Here is a 25,269-nt window from a genome sequence, read left to right as displayed (position 1 = left end):
GCAGCAGCACAACAGGGGTAAACTCAACACTCAATAGATAATATAAAAAACAAAAAAAATAAAGCTCAATAAATTAAAAAACCCAATTGTGTGCAAAAACAAAACAGAGTCCAAAGGCCCCAATGCAACCCGGGCAGTTCGTAGGTCAGAGTTTAGTTGGAGTTCGTAGTGTTCAGCTGCTCCTGAACCTGGACATCACAGTTATCCATGGATGTTAATGGATATTCATGGAGATCTCCTGTACATGAGAGGAAGCATGATATCCATGATCTCCACTGAATTTCAGTGTATTTCCTGTACATAAAAGGAACCATGACATGACACATGAAGGTAATTTAACACAAAAGGAACTTTGCAGGATCCATTAACTGCAAAAACTCTTAGTAGCTTGGTCTGAGCTAAAAATTACCTCACCAAACATCATGTCAAAAATACATAAGCTTGCTCAACACATCCACCTCCTCAGAAGCACCCTGCCAGGTGTGAAAGAGGAAGAAGTTACAAGGACAGAGAAAGATTTATTTCCGATAAATAAACTCTTAATTTGAGTTGCAGGCTCAGGAAGAGGCAGTAGTTAAATGCTTAACCAGAGGCCATGGTCTCAGAATAAAAGGACATACCTTTAGAAAGGAGATGAGGAGGAATTTCTTTAGTCAGAGAGTGGTGAATCTGTGGAATTCATTGGATATATTTAAAGCAGAGATTGACAGATTCTTGATAAGGAATATAATTTATCCTTGTCTTTACTTTTACTTATAATGAATGATCTCTTGCTATCCACTTTGCTGCTGTAACACTGTAAATTTCCCCCGTGTGGGACGAATAAAGGAATATATATTATTATTTGTAAAGGTGTCAGGGGTTATGGGGAGAAGGCAGGAGAATGGAGTTGAAAGGGAAAGAAGATCAGCCATGATTGAATGGTGGAGTAGACTTGATGGGCCAATGGCCTAATACTGCTCCTCGAACTTATAAACATGCTTGGGCAGGGCGGATAGGGAATAAAAAGCGGCTATGCTAATGCAAGAGGGCTAATGCAAATGTACAAGAATGAACCCAGGAATGAGTAGGTTAACCTATGATGAACGTTTGTCAGCACTGGGCCTGTAATCGCTGGAGTTTAGAAGAATGAGGGGGGACCTCATTGAAACATACAGAATAGTGAAAGGCTTGGATAGAGTGGATGTGGAGGGGATGTTTCCATTAGTGGGAGAGTCTAGAACTAAAGGTCATAGCTTCAGAATTAAAGGACGTTCTTTTAGGAAGGAGATGAGGAGAAATGTCTTTAGTCAGGGGGTGGTGAATCTGTGGAATTCTTTGTCCCAGAAGACTGTGGAGGCCATCAGTGGAAATTTTTAAGGCAGAGACAGATAGATTCTTGATTAGTACAGGTGTCAGAGGTTCTGGGGAGAAGGCAGGAGAATGGGATTAGGAGGAAGAGATAGATTAGCCACGGTTGAATGACGGAGTAGACTTAATGGGCCGAATGGCCTAATTCTACTCCTTTTCCTTAAGACCTTGTGTAAGAGAGGCTGAGAAGCGCTAGGGCTTAGAGGTAGGAAGGAACTGCAGATGCTGGTTTACACCAAAGATAGACATAAAATGCTGGAGTAACTCAGCGGGTAAGGCAGCATCTCTGGATGGTCTGAAGAAGGGTCTCGACCCGAAAGGTCACCCATTCCTTCTCTCCAGAGATGCTGCCTGTCCCGCTGAGGTACTCCAGCATTTTGTGTCTTAGGTTTAGTGGTACCTCTGCCAATGCTGACAACATAAGGAATGGGAGAATAAGGAATAAGAATGCAAGAGGAGCACATCCGTCAACTCAATTTGCTCGACCGTTTAATAATTTCACCCAATTTCACTTCCTTACCCGATCCCCTTGGTAGTCCAGATATTTAAAAAGTTCAACGCCGAATAAACCCAATGGCTATTGGGCAGCACAGTGGCCTGGTGGTAGAGCTGCTGCCTTATAGCGCCAGAGACCCGGGTTCCATCCTGACTACGGGTACTGTCTGTGCAGAGTTTGTGCGTTCTCCCTGTGACCACATAGGTTTTCTCCGGGTGTTCCGGTTTCCTCCCACATTCCAAAGATGTACAAGTCTATAGGTTAATTGGCTTCAGTAAAAATTGTAATTTGTCCCTGTGAATTGTAGGATAGTGTTAGTGTACGGGGTGAAAAAGGCCTGTTTCCATGCTGTATCTCTAAAGTCCAGTCCTTTGGGATAAGGGATTCCAAACACTGAACCAGAATGCTCGATGTAGAAGGAGGAGTGTATTTGACCCTTTGAGTCTGTTTTGCCACTTATAATGATTTTGCCTGATCTAAGTCAATGGGGTTTTCCTGCACTATCCCCATATTCTTTGATCCTTTAATATGCAAGATCTCTGCTTTGATTTAACTCTACGACTGAGTCTCCAATGTCATCCAGGTTAGAGAATTCCAAAGATTCACCACCATCTGTGCGAGGAAATTTCTCTTCCACAAGTGGAAATGGTAGAAGCGGTTACAATTACAACGTTTAAAAGACATTTGTACAGGTGCATGTTCAGGAAAGGTTTAGATGGATATGGGCCAAAAGCAAGCAAAGAGAACTCGCTCACAGAAGCAACTTGGTTGGCATGGACAAGTTGGGCCAAAGGGCCTGTTGCTGTGCTGAATCGATAATGCCATCCGCAAACACTACTGTAATAACCACTGCCGCATCCTTACCAATATGCTTAAAATGGTAATTTCCCATCTACACGAGCAATTGACTGAAAGTGCAAACTTTAGTGAAGGATATCTGAGTGCTCTTGCGGAAGGTGGGTTGACCATTAAATATATTTGCGATATTATTTACTGGAGCTTACCATCTTGCAAATAGACTTTGCCTCTTCGGAGAACTTGTCTGAGTATGTTTCTTCAGTTTCCAACACTCGTCTGTCCACCTCTTCCCTTTTGACTTTCTCTTTCCGACCTCTAAATGGAGATTGGCCAGCAATCATTTCAAAGATTAAGCACCCCAGACCCCAGAGATCGGGGCTCAATGTATATCGACGATTATTTAGTACCTCTGGTGCTAGAAAACAAAACTCCAAAATAAAAATCTGAATTTAGGTCAGCAGATTCAAATTCAGAAAATCAGATTGATCCAACCCTTATGCAAATTGAGAGAAGCAACAAAATACGCAGAATTATTTCCATACCCATTGACGGAACTGCAAATCAGAAATTTTAATAAATATTTAGATTCTGAAACAAATATTCGTGCTGCCATTAGTTAAAGTTTATCCTTATTTTATTAAGCTATCGGAAATATTGTAGCAAAACATAAGCTAATAGTTCAAGATTAAAACTTCTTGCTACATAGATGCTGTTTGATTATGTTGAAAGTTTTGATTGTAACCATGTATAGTCTTTCCGCTGACTCGATAGCATGCAACAAAAAAGCTTTTCACTGTGATAAGCTAAACGAAAAAAATAATCCAATATTTCCAGCATTTTCTGCTGTGTTTCAGGTTCCCAGACTCCATGGCATTTTGGCTTTTGCATTACTTCAATTTTGGCCCTGTCACTTTGAGAACCGCATACAGCCAAGAGGAAGACAGTACATATATCTTGGTTATAATTTTAATTTCGCAAATCTTGCGAATGATCCGCAGAATAATTTGGAGTGATGTTCCTCTGTGTCCTCAATGTCAAATGAACTTCAAGGCAATAAATTAAAGTCATACTGGAGATACATCCAATTGCATTGTCCACAGCCCTCTCCTCCTCCTAACTGTGGCTTTGCTGTGTGGCAATATACTGTAAGTGAGTGATTGAACTGCAGCGGCACCTTGCCATTTAATGCAAACTGATTCAAACTCTCTTAAAATTAATCTGTAATGCAATTAGATGAAAATGATATCAACAAATAAATACTTTCCCCACCAGATCTGGCGGAGGAGTAGTCTTGTTTAATTGAAGTGCCGTTAATTCTACAGGTAACAATATGGATCAATATGAAGGATTCCACAAATGGGCTTCTTGCCTAAATATAAGATCTTGGAGATCATGGTACAACTTTGTACAACTTTGGTTGGCCACAGTTTGGGTACTGTGTATAGTTCTGGTGACCACATATAGGGAGGATATGACTGGGCTGGAGAAGATTTGTTAGGGTGTTGCCTGGAATAGGATGGGTTTGTTTTCCTTGGACTAGAGGGAGGACCTTTTAGAGCCATACAAAATTATGAGAGGTATTGATAGCGTAGATAGTAGGATAGCAGGTGTCTATGATTTGAGGGCATTGGTTAATAGTAAGGGAAGATATGTTTAGAGGGGATCTGAGGAAAAACATGTTCACCCAGAGTTAGTTGAAACTGGAACACTCTGCCTGACGGGTGGTGGAGGAAATATTCTCAAAACATTTAAGAAGTATCTACATGAGCATTTGAATCAACAAGGCGTAGATGTTACCGACCAAATACTAGTGGTGGTTAATCTGTGGAAATCTTTGCCACAGAAGGCTGTGGAGATCAAGTCAATGGATATTTTTTTGTGGCAGAGATAGATAGATTCTTGATTAGTAAGGGTGTCAGGGGTTATGGGAAGAAGGCAGGAGAATGGGGTTACGAGGGAAAGATAGATCAGCTATGATTGAATGGCGGAGTAGACTTGATGATCCGAATGACCTAATTCTGCTCCTATCATTTATGAACTTATGAACTGGTAAATGGGATTGGTCTAGTTGGGTACTTAACGGTCACCATGGACATGGTGGGCTGAGGGGCCTGTTTCTGTGCTGTATGACTCTGTAACTATGATTAAAGGAAAAGTATAATGCATGTTTTAAAGGGTGCGGACAACCATGTAATTTATTGCAGTGATCTTGTTATAATTATTTTAGATCGTAACTTAACCAATTTAGATGAAAAGAAAACTGAAAATGTAAAGGGACCAACTAATAATTGATTAAGAGCTTGTATATATATCCATGCCTTGATACCAAATCCAATGAAGGTCTGTGGTGGCTGCCAAGACATTATACAGCATTTTCAATGCATTACGTACTTAGCTTATCAGGAGATGGGCCACTATATAATGTCAATCAAAATGTGCTAATAGGGAAATACACTACCTACACTTAGCGGAATGATGTTATTCTGTAAAGTAAATTCCTTGACATGGCAGCCCACTGCATTTGCGTTTCTTTTAAAACATTTACAACCAGTTTAGTTTTTAAAAATTTTGTTTAGTACATTGTCACATGTACTAAGGTACAGTGGAAAACTTTTGTTGAGTGCTAACCAGTCAGCAGAAAGACAATACATGATTACAATCGAGCCATCCACATTGTGTAGATACATAATAAAGGGAATGACGTTTGGTGCAAGATAAATTCCAGCAAAGTCCGATTCAAGATAGTCCAACGGTCTCCAGTGAGGTAGATAGTAAATCAGGACTGTTCTCTAGTTGTTAATAGGATGATTCAGTTGCCTGATAGCAGCTAGGAAGAAACTGTCCCTGTTTGCTATGTAAGAAAACGGGGTTTTAAATTAAAAGTTCTTCTCCCTTACAAATTTTACACTCAATGAAACATTTTCCATCATTTGAACCATATGGCACCACGTTCTTTGATGATTAATATATACTATGTATGGTTAGTACAGATTATAGTTAGCAGAGGGAGACAAATGAAAATCATCTAGCAGGAGCATAATTTTACATCAATCTTTGTAAACACCTGCCAGTAGTCACGTGGAAAAATATCATCTGAATATTTAAACTCCCTAACCAGGAGAATTAAAAAAAACCAGGAAATAGCTCACCTGTAGCTCAGCACCAAATCAAAGTTATATTAGATTCATATTTATACTGTGCTTTTACATTAGTATGAATATATTTTTTTACATTTTTGAAAAAAGAATTCTATGCACATGTTTAGAAAGTATGAATTGTTAGTATTCACGATTCCACGGCAAAAGTTCCAACACAATTACAAATTTAAATATCAAAGATACATGGAACAATCACAATATCAAAATCTATCAGAAGGCCTTACCCATGTATCCTACTGTTCCTACCCTGCCACGAATCGTATCCCCTTCAGGAATTTTCACAGCTAAACCCAGATCCGATATCCTAATATGACCTGCAAGAGATCACACAAAGAGGCACAAATCAATGAGTTATTTATTTAATTATCACTTTATTGCAAGCCCCCTCAAGGAGAACATAAAGATGCTGGCACCCCTTGACTAAATCACTTGGTGGAATAACAAAATGGTTGTTACTATGGCAATTTTCTTCAAAAGAAAGCAACTCCAAATTAGTAGGGACTATCTACTAAACCAGAGAACACAATGAATAATTTACTATTTCCCTGTGAGATCAGATTTGACCTTGTTTAATAGAAAGAAAATTATTTTTTTGAGCACTGCATTATTCTGATGTGAAAGAAAGAATTGTAACTAAGGTATTCAAACATCAGGAATAGATACTACAGTACAGGAAGCCATTCTGTCCATTTGATGCATGCTGGTTAAAAGCAATGTGATCGGTCATGGGAAAAACTTGCAAACTCCACATGGGCAGCACAAGCATATTAAACCTGGGCTCCTGCAGCAACGAGGCAGCAGCAGGGCCACCTGTTGTAACACCTTGCCATGGCATAACCTTATTTGGTTAACATCCATTTTACAAAATGTTGCACCAAGCTTATATTCAGGGAATGCTGCTTGTAATTTTATTTTTCTGTTTCAGATTCTTAGTTTAGTTTAGAGATAAAGCGCGGAAACAGGCCCTGCGGCCCATCATGTCCGTGCCGACCAGCGATCCCCATGCACTAGCACTATCCTATACACGCTTGGGACAATTTACAATCTTTACCAAAGCCATTTAACCTACAAACCTATATGTCTGGAATGTGGGAGGAAGCCAGAGCACTTGGGGAAAACCTACGGGGTCACGGGGAGAATGTACAAACAACACCCGTAGTCAGGGTCGAACCCAGGTATCTGGCGCTGTAAGGCAGCAACTCTACCGCTGCGCCACCATGCTGCCCCAATTTTATTTTATGATCTTACCTCACGGTGACAAGGAAGCCGTTCAGTCCAACAGAACAATACCGTATCCTGAGGATTCACTCCCATTCATCCTATTCCCCTTCCAGTTACTTTCCTATACTTCTGCAACCCATTCCTTCTCACACTTTCTCGTCAACTCCCATTGAATTTTCTTTTGCCACTAACCAACACCAGGGATAATTTATAATTTGTAAGTCAAGTGACTTACTTGCACTTCTTTGGCCTATGGGCAGAAAGCGATACAATTACAGAGAAAACATGCAGACTCCGCGGAGATCACACTGAAGGTCAGGTTCAAGCCTCGGTCCCTGGAGCTGTGAGGCAGTAGGACTAGATGCTATACCAACATGCTGCAGTATTGTATGCAGCACCATACATAGAACATAGAACAGCAGAGCATGGGAACAGACCACGAGGCCCACAATGTCCATGCTGAACATGATGCCAAATTAACTAATCTCTCTGCCTGCACATGATCCATACGCCTACATTCCCTACATATCCATGTGCATATCTCAATTGATGTTTTCAAGAGAGAGTTAGGTATAGCTCTTAGGACTAACGGAATCAAGAGATTTGGGGAGAAAGCAGGAACAGGGTACAGATTTAGGATTATCAGCCATGATCATATTGAATGGCGAAGCTGGCTCAAAGGGCCGAATGGCCTGCTCCTGCACCTATTTTCTATGTAAAAGCCTCTTAAAGCCACTATCGTATATCTGCCTCCACCACTGCCCTTGGCAGCGCATTCCAGGCACCCACCATTCTCTGTGTAAAAACACTTGCCCCGCATATCTCCCATTAACTTTGCTCCTTTCACCTTAAAGCTATGCCCTCTAGTCTTTGACATTTCCACCTTGGGGCGGGAAAAAAAGTTCTGACTGTAGTTTTTAATTATATATGGTTAATATTACAGATAGAAATACTCTTGACATCTGAGTAGCTTTGTTACTGTAACATTAGCATTTGTTTTAGCAACAGCGTGCAGGCTAAATAAAGGACAGTCACAGAAATCAGAATATCCTTTGAACTTGTCTACAGTTTAATGGGTAGAATTTCAATGAAGGCCACAGAGGCAAAAGGTATTCTACAGTATTGATCATGTCTTGTAATGTCTCCCAATTTTCCATGCTATCGTTTTTGAATATATTTGATTTAGTTTTCCAAAACAATATAAAACAGAAACTTCACATAGTGTAATATATTTGAAGCTTGTGACATAGCAACACATCTAATCTTTTAATCGTTAGTTCACAAAAGGGTGAATTTGGATTTCACCACAGGGTAGTGTTATTGCTTTATGTACATATTTCCTGATGAAATTGGTCCAGTTGATCATATTTTGACTGGTATAGCTTTACAAATGTTTAATTTAATGTTTCCTCAGTTGTTACTAGACACCTCACTTTCCCACTTTGTTCATTTTCTTCACTTTCTTGGCTACCAGTGAATAAGAATAAAGTGTAAGATCACCATTAGTTCAATGCATTATGCTCCAGACTATCAAAATCACCCCAGCAGATGCTTCAGATCCTACCACTGGCAATAATTCTAGTTAGAGTAGCAAATATGTTCTCTGGAACATGCTTGTGTGCAGGTTATTGCATGGCATCGTGGAGTAAATTCCATAACCCAGGATGCTACTTTTGTGCAACATTTTACATATACACTGCACAGAAGATAGATGTTACTCAAGAATCTATGGTTAGTGCCTGAACATTATGATATTATTGCACTCTTGCAGCTTTCAGATACATTTGTAATTAAATACAATAAATGTAATAAACACTCATAAAAGTTTATTTGCACACACATGCACAGACAAATGTTAACACAAATGAAAACTCATTAATGAAATGAGTTTGGGGGGTGGGGGTAACAATGTAACTGTCAACATTTTAGTAAGGCTCTAAATTCACCCAACTGGACTATACTTATTAGTTTAAAAATTGAAATACTTACCATAATCATCTAACAATATATTCTCAGGCTTCAGATCCCTGATATAAATGAAACAAATAGAAAATATCACACATGAACATTTTTTTTGTATTTTAACAGAAACAAAATAAAACACTTTTTTTTCATTTTCTGATTGTATTTACAGTACAGGAAGAGGCCATTCAGCCCTGCTAGCATTCACAATCCACTGGTGCCTCCTATCAGTTAAGTGCAGTTACCAAACTTTGTCTTAGGAGTTGATGACTGCATCCAATGACTTTTGTAGTCATCTTCCAAAATTACAGAAATTCTCGGATCCCAAAGGTTGTAATTGTAATTATTATTTAAGAAAGGAGGAAGAAGAGAACCAGGAACCATAAATTGATGAAGCTGGTATTGATTAAGAAAGTGACACCAGGTGACCTATAAAACAATAATAGGATTGGTCAAGACAACATGGATTGAAAGGGAAATATTGTTGGACAAAACTGCTTGGATTTTCTGAAGTTGTAATCAGTGAAATATAGTTGATGGCATGCAGCCATTCAGAAAGACTTTGATAAGGTACCACATTAGGGATTATAAACATTACTGACGCATATAGTATTGCAGCTAGGATAATAATGTGGCTCTAGGATAGGTCAATGAACAGGAAATACAGTGGATATAAACCGGTCATTTTTCAGTTGTTAGGCTGCAACTAGTTTACTTTGGTTTAGTTTACGTGTACTGAGGTACAGTGGAAAGCTTGTGCATTTGCACTGTGCAATACAAAGCTAATGCACTAAGTGAGGGTTAGGGCTGTGCCCTCAGGAGTTTGCAACCTATATCAATAGTTTGGCTGAGGGGATCAAGTGTAATATATCCAGGTCTGTTGATATTGCAAAGCTGGATGACTGTGCAGACTGTGAGAAGAATGCAGAAAGGCTTTTGGGCATAGGGTAAGTGAAAAGGCCAGAAACCAGCAGATGGAATATAATATGGAAATATGTGAGGTCATCCACTTTGAGAGAGAAAAAATATATATTTTCCAAACGGCAATTTAATATTTATTTCCTTGTATGTGAATCACCGTGCATGAATTTTGGACAACATATTTATGCATGGCGATTCCTATACAAGGAGCCACAGCTCCCTCTAAATATTAAATCGCTTACTGTTCAGAAAATAATCTGTCTTTATTGCTCTATCAAAGTTACGCAGCTTCAGTAAACTGGATTCAGTCCTATCTCCAGTTCTACATAAGGTTTTCACCTTCTCCCTGCTTCTGTGCGAGTTTCCTGCTACATCCCAAAGATGCTGTTGGTAGTTAATTGATGACTGCAAATTCACCATGATTGGACATGGTTGATATGACCAAAGGTGGGAGGTGGGGACAACATGATAGAGTAAACTGTAAGACTTTTTTTTCCCCCAAGTGATGTTTAAAACTAAGGGGCATAGGTTTAAGGTAAGGGGCAGAAGGTTTTAAAGGGTTCTGAAGAAGAATTTCTTTCTCACTCAGAGAGGTTGAACACTTGAAGGCATTGCCTGAATGGGTGGTGTTCTGAGGAGCTTTAGAATCTCCAAGGCATAGACCCAGTGCTGGTGAATGAGACCAGTAGTGATTGTCGGCTGGTTTTACTAAAAGGCTGCTTCTCTAGCATATTTCTTTGTAAAGTCTTGCAATATATCATGAAACACGTGCTGCCCAGTAAGATATGACCTAATGCTGTTTTGGACATTTATCAAAATTGATATTTGAACAAGTTTTGAATCTAATTTACATTTGCCAGTTCGTTTTGAGGAAGCATTGTTTGCAAATAAACCGAATGATTTATCTGTTTCCTCTTGTCGTGTGCACATGCACTTTGTATTTCCTTGTTTGGTGGCAATGGTTCATGTTGACTGCAAGGCCGAAGATATCTATAGCCCTAAGGAGCTTTTATCCCACTAGATTTGTCATTCTTGGCACCTATCTAAGTTGCATTTCCGTTTGCGTGTAAGGATGCTGCTATGATTTGATTGAAAAGTTTGTGTCTGATGAGCTAATGAAATGATCCATTTCCTTCATAACTCAGCGAAGGCGTTCCTTTCTCACACATTAAAAAAAAAATCTTTTCCATAGACTCCTGGCTGGAGGAATCATTAGTTCCACGGCAAGTCACGAGAAACATTTATCTGTTTGGCGTATTATTCTTTCATGGCTGACTGAGCAGTTGGTGGTTTTCAAATGACCATCTGATTTAATATCAGAAAAAAATAGGTCAAGCACTGCTGGAGAGTCCAAGATCAGTGGTGGACGGCACAACGGGTCAGAGTTTCATGTTGCATGACTCTGAATGAATGCGCATGGAAAGTTTATATTGGAGATTTTCCATATGTTCCTAACACATACCATTCTGATAAAGGAGGGCATTCATGCACAACTGTTGGGAATGACTTCAAAGCTGTACGTCCCAGGTGACAGTGTTAATGTAGTCAGCATTTGATTGACTGGTTTAAAATACTGATGGAATAAATATTTCCATTCTTGGCAATGCATTATTTTGACAAAAGGTTTTTGTTATAAACTTGCTGAATTCCAAAACAACAGAGCGTCAAGGAAGAGTGTTTTACAAATCACCGGCTGCATCAAATAACCGAGTAAAGTTTATTCTTAAGTAGAACTTGACCAAGATTGAGTCAAGGGTGAGTTTCGATAAAAATGGATCTGCCAGAATGGATCTGTGATACATGCAAAGATCTCAAAAGTACTAAGATATGCTAGAATTCTTGTAATTGTTTCATTCCCATGCACGAGACAGAGAGACATTGTACTTGTAATTTGCTAGTGAAAGGCAATGATTCGTGTTTGCATAAAACTTACAGCATGGGGATGTCTTACAGAAGCAATGATTTACAGTTTCAAAAATAAAAGACACGCCTGTCATTCACACTGCTGGTCCTCTAAACACCCACAAACTAACCTTTGGTCTAGAAACAAGGAACTACAGATGCTGGATTACACAATAGGACACTAAATGCTGGAGTAACTCAGCGGGTCAGGCAGCATCTCTGGAGAACAAGGATAGGTGACGTTTGTGGTCGGGACCTTTTTTTAGACTCCAACCCGAAATGTCAGCTATCCATGTTCTCCACAGATGCTGCCTAACTCGCCGAATTACTCCCCTTCGTGTCCTGACCTTTGACCTACATTTGGGTTGTGAGCACTTCAGAGCAGAGGGCCTGGCAAGCCACTATGCTGCAATGTTTGTGGGTGGGGGAGGGGTGAGGAAGGGAGAGGGATGGTGGGAAAACCAGCCATGCGAACAACATGGCTGAAATCAATGAAGCCAGGTTCTCAGATTTTCCCACTGACAAAGGCTTCTTAATATCTCACATAACTTCTCAAAAAGTCGTATTGAGTTGAACTAACTTCAATTACTCGTAGATGAACCTATGCTTCCCTGTCACTCTCTCAACCTTTCCTCACCACTCTAAAGAGTTGCCTCACCGTTCCTGCTGAGCAGATTGTCACCGAGGGAATTACACCAATGTCACACTCCACCCCTAGACTCCATAAAGCAGGCAAATGCCACCTGTTAGATATGGAACTGCCAGTGACTCTTGCATTTTTACAGTTCTGAAATTTATATTTTTTGAATTCAAGGTTTAGAAAGTAGTTGTGCACAGATTTACTTTTCCAGCATTGCCTGGGTTTTGCACTTATAATCAATCCTTGTTTTTTCTCGCGGGTGGATAGATGAGAATTTAAACACATCTTGCTTTGCTTCTGCCCTACTTTTCTCCGTGTCTATTTGACAGTGCTATCCAGTCACTCTGTGGAGATTCACAGACTCTGTGACAGTGACCCGTGCTCGGTACACCCAGCAGGTGGAGCCACCGAGCCGCCGATGCCCATGCCCCGGAGACCATGAGGATGGAGCCGGCGACAGGAGAGGAGCGAGGCTGGTAGGGGAGAAGGGGGAACCGGGATCTGGCCCACTGTGCCCTCGAGGTCGGCTGAGGGAGGCGCCCCAGGGACACAAAGGTGAATGGGTAGAGTTCACAAGTTCTAGGAGTAGTATTTGGGCCATTTGGCTCATCAAGTCCACTCTGCCATTCAATCATGGCTGATCTCTGCCTCCTAATCCCATTTTCCTGCCTTCTCCCCATAACCCCTGACAGCCGTTCTAAACAAGAGGAGAGGATGTCAGTTGCTGGTCGACCAAGGAAGGTGATGGCTGGAGGCTTGCAGCAGCCTGGGGCTTGCCTGAATCGGGCGCTGCTCATGATAACTTGAGCGGGGACTGGACTTGGAGAATGACGCCAAAACATGGCGCCTCTTGCATGCGGACTCAGTAAACTATTTTTGTAGAATTGCTAATCGGGGATTGTATAGCAATACTCTACTGGACTGAATTACACTGTGCGTTTGCACTTTGCACATGTGAAAGTAAAGCACTATTGGACCACTGGACATGAATGAACTGTGTCTCTGAGCTGCCTCCCATTTGTCAACTATGTGAAACTTTCTGATTCTGGGAAATGTCACTTGCTAACTCCTCCCTTGGAGGTTCGAAGATTGCATTTGTTGTTAATGACACTTTCGCTGAAGAATTGTTACTTTCCCACAGTCCATGATAACAGAGAATGACACAAAATGTCTACCTAATGAAAGCAAAGATTTCTAAGTCTGAAAATATCCATATAACTCAAATATTGCGTGCTGGAAATCAGACACACAAACGTAAAATGATGGCAATGCTCCCATATCTGGCTGCATCCGTAGCAAAAGAAACAGAGATCCAGATTTTGAAGAAAATGAAAGCGACGGTGTAATTCTGTGTGAAAAAAGAGGATGGTGGTTTCGGGTGAGGTGATAATGATGATGATACATAATTGTCACTTGTACCTCGCTCGGTACAGTGAAATTCTTTGTTTTTGCACACAAAGTACACAAAACAGTCGCCGCAAAGATACAGAAAGCACCCATCCCCTCTTCTCCCCCCTCCCCCACTGTGTTCTCAATGGCCCCCCCTACGCTGGCCCCCCCTACGCTGGCCCCCCCCTTTGTTATCCAGGACTCCCCCAGTCCATCCTTGTTCTCAGTGGCCCCCACACGCCGGGTCCCTCTGTTCGCGTGTAGGAGGATCAGAGGAAAGCTGAGTGGGTGGTAAAGCAAGTGCTCTCACGTTTAGGAAGTATCTGGATAATGGGATTTGTATAGATGTCCAGCACGGACGCGATGGGCCGAAGGGCCTGTTTCCATGTCGCCTGACTTTATGACTCTGCGACTAATTCCAGATGGGAGTCTCTCACACTGCTGGGTCTGGGACTCAAACGCGTCAAACTGGCTTGGAGCACTTTCCAGGGGTCTGCTAATTAAATGTATTCAACATGTAAGCTTTTCCACTATGCTCTCAATACATGTGAAATCAACAGCTGGAAATAGAAGTCAAGTGCGCAAAAATAACCAAGCATGGCTGAGTTTTCATCAAGCTGCAAGAATTCAACTTGTAGCCAGGCAATTTAAAAGTACCGATCCAGGTGGCATATCCACTACTGTCTTTCCCACAGTTGTAGTGCAGTAATATCCAGTAAAGGGTGGTGAATCTGCAGCATTCTTTGCCACAGAAGGCTGAAGATGCCGTCAGTGGATATTTTTACGGCAGAGATAGATAGATTCTTAGTGCAGGTGTCAGAGGTTATGGGGATAAGGCAGGAGAATGGGGTTAGGAGGGAGAGCAGATCATCCATGATTAAATGGACGAGTAGACTAGATGGGCCAAATGGCCTAATTCTACCCCTATTCCTGATGATCCGATTATTACTGAAACCCATTGCTAAAAAACCCATGTGTTTGGACATGATTTGTTTTACAAATGCCATAGCATAGTATCATATTATACCGAGTATACCTGATCTGTTGGTATTGATAAAGGGCGTGCAGCGTAGGTTTACTAGGTTAATTCCTGGAATGGCGGGACTATCATATGTTGAAAGACTGGAGCGACTAGGCTTGTATACACTGGAATTTAGAAGGATGAGAGGAGATCTTATCGAAACGTATAAGATTATTAAGGGGTTGGACACGTTAGAGGCTGGAAACATGTTCCCAATGTTGGGGGAGTCCAGAACAAGGGGCCACAGTTTAAGAATAAGGGGTAGGCCATTTAGAACTGAGATGAGGAAAAACTTTTTCAGTCAGGGGGTATGGGGAGAAGGCAGGAACGGGGTACTGATTGAGAATGATCAGCCATGATCACATTGAATGGCGGTGCTGGCTCGAAGGGCCGAATGGCCTCCTCCTGCACCTATTGTCTATTGTCTAAGTGTTGATTGGATAGTGACATTATCTTATGGATAAGATTCAGCTAGAGAGCCTGGATGGGGAAGGGTTACAAGGGTAATGTGGCATCTGCGATTTACTGTGTACTTGTTCACCCATTCCGATTTACTTTGGGTGGGTGGATCGCTGCCAGTCCGTCCATTTTACTGATCATTCTTGTGTGATCAACAGAGTGTTTGACCTACAGCCCAGAAATGGGGGATTTAAATCTTGGAATTAATCCTCCTCTCCGATTACACAGGCAGCGTAATTAGATTGCATGGAAAATAAAAGATGTCAAATGTGAAATGAGACAAAGTACTTTCTGGGTCATCTCGGGTCACTCCGTAAACTGACTGGGGGTCATACAAATGTGTCTGAACGGATTTCATCTTCTGATACACATGGAATGATATCATTCTCTATGCAATGCTTGAGCATTGCTTGGGGCATTCATCTACAGATGTGCTCCAAACATGGCCCTCATCCTGATTGCCCCCTTGTCGTCTCGATAGCTGGAAATGGAACCCAGAGTGCAAAAGTGCGCAGGAATCCAGCTTGTAGCCACGCAGTTTAAAAGTTGGGTAGAATAGCCACTAGTGTCTGCTCCACAGCTGTACGACAATAACATTCAAGTATTACCGAAACTAGTTGCTAAAAAAAAGTATATTTGGGCATTATTTGCTTGTGGAACTCATCAATTTCATCGACGATGCCACTGCCACTCTGCCCTCTAATTCACTTGCACCATTTCCGCCACCTCTCTCCTTCTCAGGAGGGAATCCATCCACTCCCACTTACTGTAAACCCACTGACCCCCATTGCCAACTATATTACACTTTCTCTCATCCTGTCTTTTGTAAGGCAGCAATCCCCTTCTCTCAGTTTCATCATCTCCACTGCATCTGTTCTCGAGATGAGGCCTAGAGCCCTCACCCGCATCCTCCATTTCACACACCTGCTCTTACCGCACCTCCGCCAGGCAAAACAACGATGGAAAAAAAGAACTGCAACTGCTGGTTTATACCAAAGATAGACATAACATCTGTCTAAAACAGTGATAGTGTTTGCTTCGACATCCCAGTCACAGCATCCCATCCCCACTCGTTCTGCTTTCCGCAAGGGACCAGTCCCTCTGTGATTCCCCCAGCGTTCATCCCACCCCCTCCTCAGGCATTTTCTCCTGCAAATGGAGGAGGTGTAACCCCTATCTCTATACTACCAGCCTGGGATCTAAACAGGTCCCAGGCTGATGAGGCTTTCCATTGCTGGACATTCTTTCTAAAGAAAGAGGTGTCCTCTTTCTTTAGTAAACGTGTTTTTTCCCAGCGATCATAGATGGATCACTCAACTGCGTCTCTTCTGTGTTCTGCTCGTGTTCCTCCTCTCCCCAGACGGAATAAGGATAGAGTTCCCCTGGTCCTCACCTTTCACCCCCACCAGCTTCCACAGCCACCAGATCATCCTGACATTTCTGTCTCCTCCAACACAATCCCACCACCAGTCTCACCTTCCCATCTGCACCCCTTTTAACCTTCCGCAGAGACCGTTCCCCAAGACTTGACTGTTTATCCCGCACATTCGAAGGAATGTACAGTGATCAAAAAATTCATTAAATCAACCTTTTCTTGATGCGGGAGCAAACTGGAGTTTGTGAAGGAACTCATAGAGAAGGAGTGCAAACTCCACACAGAGAGGACCGAAGGTCAGGATTGAGCTGGGGTTGCTGGAGCCACGAGGCAGTAGCTGCATCACGATGCCCTTGATCTGGATGTCTGAGGTGATAACTGTGGGGGCTATTTGTAAGAGGCATTATGTAACTAAAACCTCAGGTTGATCCAGAGGAGCATATTTGAATAGATTAAAGTTGATAAGTCTGTGCACAGCAAGACAAGTGTGAAATTATGAAAGCTAGATACTCCTTGTTTCATCTTTATCCAGCTCCAGTCTAGTAAGACACCGTCCACTGTCAGTGATGCATGTACTTCTGAAGACCAATTGTAGCAGAAGGTGAAGACGGCATGCTTTCTTCTATTTTGGGGGCAGCTGTAGACTTCATCTGCTTCAATTAATTCTGTTAATCTGCTTATTCTTGAACAGATAGTTTGAACGATTTTGGCTGGGTCAATGAACTACATGCATTTTGAGTAAAACCATGCCCCTGACTGCAGCCTCTGTAAACGAGGGGCAGAACTCAGCGTGAGTGGAGATTAGCCGCCTGTGGTGTGAATGCACACAGGGTCAGTCAGTCAGCATCTTGCAAAGAGGAAGAGGTCGGGCAGTGCGGACGCCGATTTCGGGTGGCACTGTGGCGCAGTGGTAGAGCTGCTGCCTCACAGTGCCATCGACCCGGGTTTGATCCGGGCTACTGGTGAAGTCTGCACAGAGTTTGTACGATCTTCCTATGACAGCACGGTTTTTCTCTGGATGCTCCGATTTCCTACCACACTCCAAAGATGTACAGGTTTGTATGTTAATTGGCTTCTGTAAATTACCCCTAGTGTGTAGGATGCGAAAGTGGGATTACGTCGAATTAGTGTACAGGTGATCGATACTCGGCGAGGACTCGGTGGGCTGAAGGGCCTATTTCCACGCTGTATCACTAAAACTAAATCTAAAATAACTATGCATTTTATGTTGATGTTTGGTGGCCACAATGGATAATAGTTGTTGAATGAACTATTTGTTTGTGCTTGCCAGCATTCACAGTCTTCACTTAAGTCATCCTAACACCTCCATAACCATTGGCTTCCAGAAACATTATTTTCCAACAAATAATGATTTAAAGATGCAAAATTGTGTTAAGGAACTAGGTAGTTAAGCTGCTGTCTTATAGCACCCGTTACTTTGGTTCATTCTTGGCTTCCGGTGTTGTCTACGTGTTGTTTGTGTAGATGAGTGGTGCAAGAGGGTGAGAAATTAATGGGGATGTGGGATTAATAAAATTAGTTAGGGAAAGATTAGTATAAAAAGTAATGTGATTGTTATTACTGATTTAGTGGGCTGAAGGACCTGTTTCTGTGCAGTATCTATCTTTGGACTCTAAGATTCACTGAAGCTGGGAAGAAACCCTTCTCACCTGTAAACTATATTTTCCTTGTGAAGATCTCCCAGGCCACAACAGATTTCAGCTGCATAAAATACTGCCCGATCTTCTTCAAACCCTGGATTTCCCATGCTGTAGATATGGAACTTCAAGTCACCTCCATTCATTAAGGTCAGAACTAAGCACAGTGCATCCTTTGTTTCATAAGCATAAGCTAAATTGACCTATAAGCACAAGAAACAGAAATTGTTAATTAAATAAATTGGAGTCATAGAGTCCGACAGCATGGAAACAGGCCCTTCAACCCAATCTGGCCAACCAACATGCCCCACCTGCACTAGTCCATGTCCATCTACACATGGACAACTTTCCCACATGACTAACATGTCCCATCTACACAGGAGTGTTGATAAAAAGCAACATATCCATCATTTGGCAGAATTTCAATATATGCAGTGAAAGTCGGAAAAATTGGGTTTGTTGGGAGATTGACCAAGATTTCTTTTGAGCAAATACTGTGGGGATACAGGATACAATATACAAATATATAAAAATTCTCAGCAGGTCAGGCAGCATCTGTGGAGAGAAAAAATAGTTATAATTTCAGGTCGATGACCTTTCTGTTCAACTCTCTGTCATCATGCCTGTAGGTATCAGTGTTTCAACCGACTTGCAGTGATCAAAACTATCCAGTAATTTACCCTAAAAAAGTATTATTGTGGGATAACTGGGGAATGGCCATGGCTCCATGAAGCAGGAATCAGCTGCCTTTCCCAAGATGGGGCGGTATAGAGTGCAGCAGTAGAGTTGCTGCCTTACAGCGCCAGAGACCCGGGTTTGATCCTAACTATGGGCGCTGTCTGCATGGTTTGTGTGTTCTCCCTGTGACGGCATGAATTGTTCTCCGAGTGCTCTGGTTTCCTCCCACATTCCAAAGATGTGCTGATTTATAGTTTAATTGGCTTCTGTAAATGTTCCCTCGTGAGTAGGTTAGAACTATTTTACGGGTGATGGTTAGCCGGTGTGGACAATGTGGGCCGAAGGGCCTGTTTCCATGCTGTATCTCTAAACCAAACTAAACTAATGAAAGCTCTTACAATGCCACTACTGCCCATCGGCCGATACAGGTATCACCTGTATAGTGATGGGACTGGTTAGTAGCCTTTGCACCCTGGGATAACCTGCAGTCTACACAGGTTAGTTTACTTTAGTTTAGAGATACAGCACAGAAACAAACCCTTCTGCCCACCAAGTCCGCACCGATCATTGATCATCATACACTAGCACTATCCTACACACGAGGGCCAATTATACACTTTTACTGAAGCCAATTAACCTACAAACCTGCACGTCTTTGGAGTGTTGGAGGAAACTTGAGCACCTGGAGAAAACCCACGCAGTCAAGGGGAGAATGTACAAATTCCGCACAGACAGCGCCTGTAGTCCAGATCGAACCCCGGGTCTCTGGCGCTGTAAGGCAGCAACTCAACTGCTGTGCCACCATGCCCCCCCACAATGAATCTTGTACTCGTGCGACATGAAGCCTTCTGGAGGAAGAGAATAAAACTTCTTCTTTGATGGGGATTATTGGTGACAGCATTAACTCAACGGTAGAAGGGAAATTGCAAAATGGTACAAATACAGCTTAACTTTGTTAAGGATCTTGGTGCTTAAAGTTTCCTGACCAATGGTTTTGATAACTGCAGGCAGTGCACTTCTTGGCCAGGACTACTGCAGGCACCATGTTTAAGTTGGCACCACTTTACTGAAGCAAAGACATGTTGTGTACGCTGCCTCAATGAGGTACAGGTAGGAGAAGTGCCTGAACACTCTGGGTGGACGGTATTCCAGCGGTAAGCCATACCATCACCTCCAGCAATGCTCCTTCTGGTCCTGCTCTGTGCATCCACCCAGATAGACAGTGAGCAGCTGGCCTGTGCTAAAGCCTGAAGTCACAACAATGATGTTCAGCAGCTCACACATAATTAAGCAACTTTGCAGAACTCTACAATGTTTAAAAGAAAATTGTTCACATTGTGTGCTGGTATTTACGTTCCATTTCTCATTCCGTTACTAATAAGGATGCAGTCAAGAGTTAGGTGCTTAGTGGGTCTGGCGTTTCTCATGGTTCAGACCTTCCCTTCCTTGAACAACAGCAATGCTAGTGAAAGTTGCAAGCTGTACAACCATGAAGAATGGCGCAGCAGTTTGATGGGAGTATCACCTGCCATCTTACGAGAAACGATAGTCATCCGGAGTGGGAATCTTACCCATTTGTCCTTCTGTAATTCATAAGCATGAAGACAAACGTGGTCACTCCATTGCTAAACTCAATGAGGGAGTAAATTTACAAGAGGTTTTTGAGCTCAGCATCCTAAAATGAGAATATGCTGAGTTAAATTTACGGAAGTGCATTGTTTGCAAAAGATAAACTTTGCATACAATAAACAATTCTCAAGTGCTGTTAATGTTTATATGGATTTTATGGAGAATGTGATTAAATATTTAATGGGAGAGGCTGCAGTACCTGTGGCAGGCTACACATGAAACTAGTGCTGTTCAATACAACCTCCATGAACAAAACATGGACTAAAATAGTCGTGAAATCTCACATTGTACCTTCTTAAGACAGCTGACATACACAGTCATATTTGTACATTAAAGAGCGCAAAAAGTAGAATATTGCCAAATAAGGGAAATAATTGTGAGTAGTGGGATTATCTACCAAGAAGTTCACACTTTCTTTGGTTACAATTTATGTGACTTAGGAAAGATTATTTACAATTTCCAGAGTTTTAAAAATTGTTTCAGAGGAACGTTAGGGTCAAGGTCACTGAAAGTTATTTCAATGTTCATCCGTGCATCAAGATTTAATTTATTCCTTTGAATTTACTCACTTAATTTATCTTAAAAATGAAGAAATTATTCTTTTGTTTTAAGGAAACAATCAAGTTGTTTGCAATAGCATCATGTTTTTAATTGAGTAGAAACAAGGAACTGCAGATGCTGGTTTACAAAGAAGGACACAAAGTGCTGGAGTAACTCAGTGGGTCAGACAGCATCTCTGGAGAACATGGGTGGGTGACGTTTCAGGTTAGTGTTGGGTCAGGACAGAAGAAGGGTTCCGACCCGAAATGTCACTTATCCATATTCTCCGGGGATGCTGTCCGACCCACTGAGTTGCTCCAGCAGTTTGCGTCCTTCTTTGTAAACCAGCATCTGCAGTTCCTTGCTTCTACTTAATTCCATGTCTTCTACTAATATGGATTTCTAGCATGTGTATTTTTTATCATTGCATGTCCTATTAAAATTATCATTTTGTTTCTAGTGATTGTATGTACACAGAAATATATTAAGATGTATAGGCCATCCGACTGAAAGCCAGAGTCAAATGAGAGACAGGTTAACCCGGTTGATGGAAATGTAATGATGCTCAAACTACAACGACTGTAAATCTCAACATCTATAGAGAGCCGTTCCCAACATATGTTTAAAAGAAAATCTGAAGATTCGTCTACATTAAACTGTTATGATGATACATTATTGTTTTTCCATGATTGATACCGACAGCATTATTCTTGAAGAATAAAATGATAAGCGTTATTACAAGATAAAGTGTTGGACAAACACATATTGGCACAAAATTATGATGCACTTAAAGTGAACCCAATATAAAGGTCAACTCTCAAACACGCAAAATGGTTTTGATTTAATACATCATGGTGGTATATTGTATGGCAATTAATGTCAAATACTTACTACAAATCTACTGTTAACTTTTTCTAAAATCTGCTTTTCATTTAAAGCCATAGCTTCTCCTTTTCTCTTCTTTATCCGCTTTTTCTCTAACTTCTTACAAGCATACATTTTTCCCGTAGCCCGGACTTGACAGGCACACACCTAGGATTTGAAGAAAATGCAGTAAACATTTCTGTAAGTGTTTTCTATTGCGTTTGGAACGGACGTGGTTTTATACGCATTTAATACGAAATACTCTTTCCCCTTGGCAAATGTCTACTGATGATTATGAAACTGCCCATTTTTGCAATTCTATCTATGGCACTTGAGAAATCAACATATTACTTTAAATAAAATAAGTATTGCTTCTAATGAACATTTTTTTTTCCTTAGGCAATGTTACTTAAAAATACTACACCTGTACTGAAGAAGGGTCCCTACCCGAAACATCACCCATTCCTTCTCTCCCGAGATGCTGCCTGACCCGCTGAGTTACTCCAGCATTTTGTGTTTACACCTGAACAGAACCTATCCAAGAGGTGTGCTTACCTCACCAAAGCCGCCTTTTCCTAGTACTCTGTATTGTCTAAAGGTGTTTTTCGTTACGACTTGTCTGAAAGAAAGATGCAGCATTAGCAAAGAATTCAGATCTTTCCATGCAGTAAAAATCAAATGTTTTAAAGTTTTTGACGTGGATAAGTTCTAAAATTTCTGTTCAACTCCCATCAAAGATACAAGAAATGCTTTTGCTGACATCTCATTACTCTTTCCTTATACAGGCTTCTGTTGTTTTCTAAATGTGCTAGTCAGGACAATGTTATCCTTGGACAGTATTACTTCAGTCACCCAACTGTTATCAAGAATCGTGGCTCACACTGCTATTATTGCTATTGGCTGCTGGACCAAATATACTTCACTGTAAAGAAATGTAGTTGGAAGGATTGTAGTGCAACTTGGAAAACAAGGCAGTAGGCGAGTTCCACCATGTCATACAGAGTCGCCTCTTTATCGTGTTATTTTCTGAAAGTTAATTTAATTTAACATGTTTTAAAGTCAATAATCGAACCAGTAATCCGTTCACAAGGGGGATGGCTTCTACAATATGCTTTCCCCTCTGTATCATCATCATTTATACAGTAAAATTGATGGAGGAGGAACAAAAACACCCACAGCCCATTTGGCCCCGTAACAAAATGAAAGATGCCTTCGTCCAATTACACAGAGCCCTGGTGACATTGCATCGTGGAGTATGGTGTTCGATTTTGGTCTTCTTACCAAAAAAGGATATAATTTCTACAGAGGAAGTCCAGTGAAGATTCACCACACTGGTTTCTGAAATGGTAGATCTGTCACGTAAGAAGAAATTTGGCAGGCTAGGCTCTATTCCTTAGAGCTTAGTAGAATGAGAGGTATTACTAGGAGGTGGATATAGGGGGAATGAATGGCTCACCTGATAGCGAGGTCTAGAACTAGGGGGGTCACAGTCTTAAAATTAGGCGCAGCCTATTTTGGATTGAAGGGAGGAGATTTTTTTTCAGACGGTAATGAATCTTTGGAATGCTCTACCTTTGAAGCATTGGAATGGCCTAAGCAGGGCTTCCTGTAGTACCTGGAGAACAATCGTGGCAGAAGGCCAACTGAAGGTGGCATTTAGGGCATAAAACTCAATCTAGCGAAGGATGGGAGATGAGGAGCAAATTCAATAATATTGCAGACAACTCCCTGCGTTACATCTGTTCAGGCGATGGAAATGTGCTCATTCCGATTTCATTACCCACAACCCAACAATTTGAGATATGAAATAAAATTTGTTCTCATGGAATTTATGTGGAAATAAAGCAAATAAATAAAGATTTTTTTTCAACTAGTTTTCCATGATGCACATGCAGGGGATGCGGCTGCACGCTATGGGAAGTTGTGATATGGACTATTTTATAGAAACACAACATGCCCATAATGCAGGGGTCCCCTGTACTTTCAAAACTGTGTACTAACAATGGAACACCTTCACATAAATCTAACACATCAAAGGATCAAACGAGTAGCCCTGGTACACACATTTCAATAGTCGATGAAGGTCTAACTCTGTAAGCTTTTAAGTATCTAGTTTAACCAGCAGCCTAGGTGTGTATATCCCTGAAGATCTGCCTGGGGCCCAGCACATCAATGCAATAAAGCCCATCGATGCCTCTACTTCCTGAGCAGATTGAGGTGATTCGGTTTGTTAATAAAAACTCCCTTGAACTTCTACAGATGTAAGGTGGAGAGTATATTGACTGGTTGTATCACAGCTTGGATCAGCAACTCGAATGCCCAGGAATGAACGAGATCACAGAGAGTGGTAGACACTGCCTGGTTTATCACATACTGACCTCCCCACCTTCAAAGGGATCTATAGGAGGCATTGCCTCAAAAAGGCAGCCAGCATCAATAACCCACACCGCCCTGGCCATACCTTCATTTCACTCCTACCACTGAGAAGATATAGGAGTCTGAAAGATGTGAGCATCAGGTTCAAGAATAGCTTCTTCGCAACCACCATTAGGCTCTTGAACACTACACAACACTAACCTCAACTATGAACTTCAATGGACTGTTGATGGTTGCGCTAAGTAATTTGGGTTTCTTTCTGCTCCAGTATTCTGGTTGTTTATCTATTGAATTTTTGTTTATTATATATTATCTAGGTGTATTGCCTTTATAGGTCTGTAATGCTGCTGCAGGTAAGAATTTCCTTGTTTCATTGTTGGTACAAATGACAATTAAATACACTTGACTCTTGAAATGTGGCATCACCCTTGAGGTTTTGATGGTTCGAGATGCTCCCGATGCTTCCAGTTCTTTAAACAAAAAATGCAATTGAAAGAAATTTGGCTGCTCTTCTGTGAGCCTTACCTTTCCAGCCACTTCCACTGGAGAAAACGATCAAAGTACATACTTTCCTGATATTCATTAAATGGCTGTCCGCTGAGATAATCATGGACTGACCTGTTGTAGAACATAAACATTATTACAAAGGGAGAAAGGATATACTAAGAGTTAAGAGCAACACAGATCTTCTCATATTCCTTGCAACATATCATCATATCATATCATATATATACAGCCGGAAACAGGCCTTTTTCGGCCCTCCAAGTCCGTGCCGCCCAGTGATCCCCGTACATTAACACTATCCTACACCCACTAGGGACAATTTTTACAT

At 41.5% G+C, this 25,269-nt stretch overlaps 1 protein-coding gene across 1 annotated transcript in view; it reads right to left on the bottom strand.

Annotated features, from left to right (window-relative positions):
• LOC144601413 (G protein-coupled receptor kinase 5-like) overlaps window positions 1-25,269 on the bottom strand; it is a 213,293-nt gene that overhangs the window by 14,138 nt on the left and 173,886 nt on the right. Inside the window, exons 6-12 of the mRNA XM_078413511.1 lie at window positions 24,963-25,055; window positions 22,617-22,680; window positions 22,089-22,229; window positions 18,363-18,553; window positions 9,013-9,050; window positions 6,027-6,116; window positions 2,851-3,059 (exon numbers count right to left, since the gene is read on the bottom strand). Coding sequence (XP_078269637.1) covers window positions 2,851-3,059; window positions 6,027-6,116; window positions 9,013-9,050; window positions 18,363-18,553; window positions 22,089-22,229; window positions 22,617-22,680; window positions 24,963-25,055 — 826 coding nt within the window. The remainder of the gene's footprint in view (window positions 1-2,850; window positions 3,060-6,026; window positions 6,117-9,012; window positions 9,051-18,362; window positions 18,554-22,088; window positions 22,230-22,616; window positions 22,681-24,962; window positions 25,056-25,269) is intronic.

This window comes from Rhinoraja longicauda, chromosome 16 (genome assembly GCF_053455715.1).
Source record: "Rhinoraja longicauda isolate Sanriku21f chromosome 16, sRhiLon1.1, whole genome shotgun sequence".
Classification (NCBI taxonomy): Eukaryota; Metazoa; Chordata; class Chondrichthyes; order Rajiformes; family Arhynchobatidae; genus Rhinoraja; species Rhinoraja longicauda.
The sequence above is the reverse complement of the archived record's forward strand: the minus strand, read 5'-3'. Positions and strand labels throughout refer to the sequence as shown.